Here is a 5676-nt window from a genome sequence, read left to right as displayed (position 1 = left end):
TAGTACCTTATATTTTTCTTTGTGAGATTTTGTATTTTGCACAATATATTTACATGTAATTTGTTTTAGATATATGAATTAGAAAAATTATACATCTTAACTACCATGCTACAATATAAAAGATTCAATGTCTATCATGACTTTGAGTGTTATATGAGGTTTTATAAATGACCTGAGCAAACAAGTTAGCATGTATGTATTAAGAAACAAACTCATACTCAAAACTGCAGTTAACTAGACAGATATTTAAATTTATTATCATAAAATACTAGTGTGATATTTTTGTGATTATATATTTTATTTTGAGAAAAATATATTATTTTTCTTTTATATTTGATATTATAATTGCAACATTTCTGTCTTCCCTAATTTTCTCCCCCTAAACCTTCCCAATACCCCTCTAGCTCTTTGAGAAAAATATATTCTTAATAACCTGTGTTAATTTTTAAAAAGACATTAAAGCTGCAATTTTGAATCATGTTGAGACTATTTTTCATTTCTTGTGGCAAAAATATTTGACAATTGGCACAATAAACTATAATTCAAATACTAAGTTTTACTATGTATGTAAATAACTTCATAATTAAGTAATAATAATATACTCCATCTTACCAAAACTGGAACTGAAGTTTGAGAACATACATCAAATAAGCTATAATTCAAGGAGTACTAGAAATAATAATTTTACAGTTTTGTGTCTTGCAACAGGTATGCCTTTGGTGGTCTGTTTCTTCAATGACGGGTCTGTTGAATGAGATGAAGCAGTAATGTGAATGAGACATGTAGAAGGTACCTCATGCCTACCACTTAGTGAAATATCAGATTATCTCTGGCCCCTGTTTTATGTATATCTTACCTTAGAAATTAATTAATTTTCTTATTTTGTTTGTAGTCTTTCTTGGATTAGGCTTGTAACTCTAGGCTGCAATTCTTTTGTGTGTGTGTGTGTGTGTGTGTGTGTGTGTGTGTGTGTGTGTGTATGTCTGTGTGTCTGCATAGTGTGCATATCTTTCTCTTCACATCCTTTTCCTAGTATCTGTGTATGAAGTCCACTTATTTGCTTCTATTTAAAATAGGTACATATTACCCTTTATTATAAATATATTTATACCAAAACAAATATGTCTAACAGAATTCTAACTTTATGCTGAAATTAGTTCATGGGTAATATATGTAATGTTTTTATATCATGGTTTATATTTGTAATTATTAAGTTGATAGATATTTTATTGTTGATTCTAATTCAGTTTCACAATAAAACTATCAGGAACACCAGGGACACATTTTATTATTTTGGATTTTGCTAAAGTTTAGCAGTGCTCAGGGTACCTTGCATTTACATAAACAGAAGTTGGTGGTGTCATACTTCCCCTGTGAAAATCATGAAATTCATGCACAGAGAGGTTAGTTTATTTGTTGATGCCCATACAGGTAGGGAAAGAACCTGGAAGTGTAGCAGGCACACTACAGATCCAGAGCCCATGTTATCCATTGCTGTACTGTATTACCTGCGTTCTTTGTACACAATGACTGGGAAATGCAGAGCTGTGATTTGGTCACTGCAGTCATCGCATCCCTGTTACTGCTAGATGGCATTTTCAAGTAATAGCAACTAATTTGGAAATCTTCATTTGATCATAAGATATAAGAAAGAATACAAAGTCAGTGAAAGAGTCAGGGCCATACTACCAGCAATGTAGATTGTTTGGAAAGGAAGGATTCTGATGTCATGTAGTTCAGTCTTTATATTTCTAATTATGCAAATGGAAACATATTTATATTTACACCTTGATAGTGACTCAAGGCCATGACTTTTCACATTGAGCCTAAACTTTTCCCTTGGCTATGCTGATTTTCGGAATATACACACATAAATTGTATTTTCAGTATCCTCCTAAATGTAAATGTTACATTTAAGGAAATCATACATGCAAAATACGACTTCCTTATATGTTAAAACCACACTCCTCTATTTACTACTTATCTCTTCAATTCTATTTTTATCAGTTTCAGTTTCACTGAAGATATGCTTAAGAGCTAATAAATTTGTATTCTTTTTATAATATCATTGCAGACCCTGTTCTCTTGAGATTTCCATTGAGACACAATCCACATATATGTAAATGGGACAGAGAAACAATGTCACAGAATTTATCCTTCTGGGTCTCACTCAAGATCCAACTGGACAAAAAGCACTGTTTGTCTTGTTTTTACTCATCTACATTGTGACAATGGTGGGCAACCTGCTCATTGTGGGGACAGTGGTTGCCAGCCCCTCCTTGAACTCTCCAATGTACTTCTTCCTTGCTTATCTGTCAATCATGGATGCTGTTTATTCCACTTCCACATCACCCAAGTTGATTATGGACTTACTCTCTGACAAAAAGACTATCTCATTCACAGCTTGCATGGGACAACTCTTTACTGAGCACTTATTTGGTGGTGCTGAGGTCTTCCTTTTGGTGGTGATGGCCTATGATCGCTATGTGGCCATCTGTAAGCCCCTTCACTATTTGACCATCATGAATCGGCAGATTTGCATCCTACTGTTGGTGATAGCCTGGGTTGGCGGGTTTGCCCACTCTGTGGTTCAACTTATTTTTGTGTCTACTCTCCCTTTTTGTGGACCCAATGTCATTGATCACTTTATCTGTGACATGTACCCACTATTGAGACTGGCATGTAGTGACACTTACTTCATTGGTCTTACTGTGGTTGCCAATGGTGGAGCAATCTGTATGATCATTTTTGTCCTTCTCCTAATCTCCTACGCATTCATTCTGAATTCTCTCAAAAGCTACAGCCAGGAAGGGAGAAGGAAAGCCCTGTCCACCTGTGGCTCCCACATCACTGTGGTTGTACTGTTTTTTGTCCCCTGCATTTTCATTTATGTTAGACCAGTGTCTAATTTTCCCATAGATAAATCAATAAGTGTGGTTTTTACAGTTATTACTCCCATGTTGAATCCATTAATATATACCCTGCGAAATTCAGAGATGAAAAATGCTATGCAAAAACTCTGGTGTAAAAAAGTCAATACAGGTAGAATAAGAGTGCATTCCCCGCATTGAGCACTTCTGTTACAATTCCTAAGTAATAAACAGGCAGTAGACTTTAACAAATGATTCTGTTGTCTACTTATTCCCTACTTGGTTCATACCTTTATTTTTGTCTAGCGCCTTAAAAAAATAACATTTTTTTTAAATTTTAGAATGAATTAACATTTTTTTAAAAAATTAGAATGTATTTATATAAGTAAAGGTATAAAACTATGCTGTCCTTGAAAATGTTTTAATTGTATTCAATTTATATCAAAATTAAACCCACAAGAAAGTGGGTTTTCTACTTTAAGTTTGAAAAACAAGTTTCAACACGAATGATACCAACAAGCATGCCAACCTGGATAGGAAAAGCCCATGAGGCCTCAACCCTACACAAAGAACTATAGGCAACCGAGTAAAGTTAAAAGTTGGAGAGACAGAGCTCCCCAGGAGAGCCTGCCTCAATTGGTTGTCCAGGGCCAGACAGACAGCCCTGAAAACATACATACAAGTAACATTATGTGGACCGAGCAGGTTACATTTAGGAATATAGATGTATATACAAATACATATATACACATGATGACAATTAATGAAAAAAAAGAGGCCATCCTTGATAGAAAGAGGGGAGGAATCTATGGGAGAGTTTGGAGGAAGGAAAGGGAAGAGAGAAATGAAATGAAATTACAATCTCAAAAATAAAAACAAAAGTAATTCACAAAACAAAAAAAAAGAAAGAGAAAAACCAATGTCATTTGTTTTAATACAAAAGCAATTTACCTAAAATTCACATTAAATTTCCTAAGTGGGCAGGAAGTGGAAAGAGTTGGAGGAGAGAAAGGAATATTATTAAAACAGATATTATGAAAAATTATTTTAATAATAAATTTAAAAAGTAATTTTAGAAGAGATCAGGCATGTCATGTTTAGGGTGTTGGAAAGAATGTCTAAATTAAAGTGTTTAGCCTTGGACACCTACTTATGAACAACACTAATTGTACTCAGGAGGTGTATATCTATATATACATATATATCACTAAAAATTAAAATAGATACCATGAATTTGGGATGGAGCATAGGAGGAGTTTGAGGGAGGATGGAGGAGTAGGAATGAGAAAATACAGTGCCCATGTATGACTATCTCAAAATACAATACAATTTTTAAAAAGAGCAATTTAAAAACAAATGCTTATGCTACATGATTAATTTCCAGAAATGCATTATTCATCTGAAGTTTGCTCATTTTGGGGGTCATTATCTCTGCATTTTCAGATTACAACTTTTGGATAATACACATAACATTGCATTTCACCATAAACATGAATAGTATAAAGTGTCTTGGCCTTGGACTCAAGGCTAACGTGTGAGGCTTAGGCAAGACAGAAGTACTGAAAGTCTTCAGGCTCTGTTCATCTATTGAAACCAGTTGTTACTTTTCTCAATAACATTTATTTAGCTAACACTGGGCTGAAATGAAGAGGAAAAAAATTACAACTCCTCCAGACAGATTCTAGACTTGATCACACACATAACAAAAATTAAAAAAAAAAAAAAAAAGCTGTGTTCAAATAAAATTGAAGAAATGTGATTGCTTGTCTTTGTAAGAATTAAAATGGTAATTAGGGATCTGTAACAGATTTACAATTCTAACTTCTCTGTCTCTCTGTGGCTTAGAGCTCCTTTGTTTTTAATTGATTGGGGGGGGCATTGAGGGGATGCTGCAAGGGTAAGGGGAGGGACTGGGAGGTGAGGGGGATTGGGGTGCATGATGAGAAATTCCCAAAGAATCAATAAAGAATTACGTTTTAAAAATAATTTTTTTTTAAAAAAAGGAGTTAATCGTAAGTAAAAAAAAAAAAAATTGGAATCTAAGAAACCGCAAAGCCCTTAAAACAAGGAACTGCATAGATCAGATGGCCTCTGCTCCTGATTTTTTTTTTTTTTTAATGGTCCACATGGAAGGTCAGCTTGATATCAACAACCTGCTTTAGAAGAGCCATAGAGGCCCTGCCCTGCGTGTCTGCACAGAAAGCAGAGAGAAAAAGGCAATGGATGGTGCTGCCATAGGAAGAATTGGCGAGGGGGCTGCAATGGCACCCTTTGACCGACCGCACCTTTTGTCTTATATGGGAATCTGAGAGACAGTGTTTTAACACTGAGCTCTTGCAAACACAAAGGCAAGACCAGCTCCCCAGTAGAGAAATTGTGCTCGCCTGCCAGAAGAGGGCTCTGCTTCCTCTGGTGTCCACCCTGAAGGGACACCATGGAGTGGTTTTCTGCAGATGCCAGGGGCAGAATTCAGGCTAAGTGAAGGAGACTGGGTAAAGGCAACTGCAAGGTCCTGTCTGTCCTTATTTAAGATATCAGTGCTCTCATCACCGTGGATTCTTTTGTTTGCATAAATTTTGATTTTTACAAAGTAAGAAAAAAAAGTCTGTTTCACAAAGGAAGCTATGGTTGATCGAGGGAAGTGAAAAGTTTCCTCAACAAGGATGGCATGAATTTTTTTCTGTGATATATTAAAATACTACTTTAGCCTGAAAATATATTCTCACTGGGGAGGGGGAAACACAAATTAGACAAATGAAGCTAGAAACAAAATAAAATAGTTACAATATACAATTTTTTTCATATT

At 35.1% G+C, this 5676-nt stretch overlaps 1 protein-coding gene across 1 annotated transcript; it reads left to right on the top strand.

Annotated features, from left to right (window-relative positions):
• The first annotated feature begins 705 nt into the window (after positions 1–705).
• Positions 706–3071, top strand: LOC102904833 (olfactory receptor 4A16-like). Its single transcript, XM_006995939.3, has 2 exons — positions 706–789; positions 2075–3071. The coding sequence occupies exon 2, from the start codon at positions 2124–2126 to the stop codon at positions 3069–3071; it is 948 nt and encodes a 315-aa protein (XP_006996001.2). The 5' UTR covers positions 706–789; positions 2075–2123.
• Positions 3072–5676: the final 2605 nt, after the last annotated feature.

The sequence above is a fragment of the Peromyscus maniculatus genome, chromosome 4, assembly GCF_049852395.1.
Source record: "Peromyscus maniculatus bairdii isolate BWxNUB_F1_BW_parent chromosome 4, HU_Pman_BW_mat_3.1, whole genome shotgun sequence".
NCBI classification, from domain to species: domain Eukaryota; kingdom Metazoa; phylum Chordata; class Mammalia; order Rodentia; family Cricetidae; genus Peromyscus; species Peromyscus maniculatus.
This window is presented reverse-complemented; position numbering and strand designations above follow the sequence as displayed.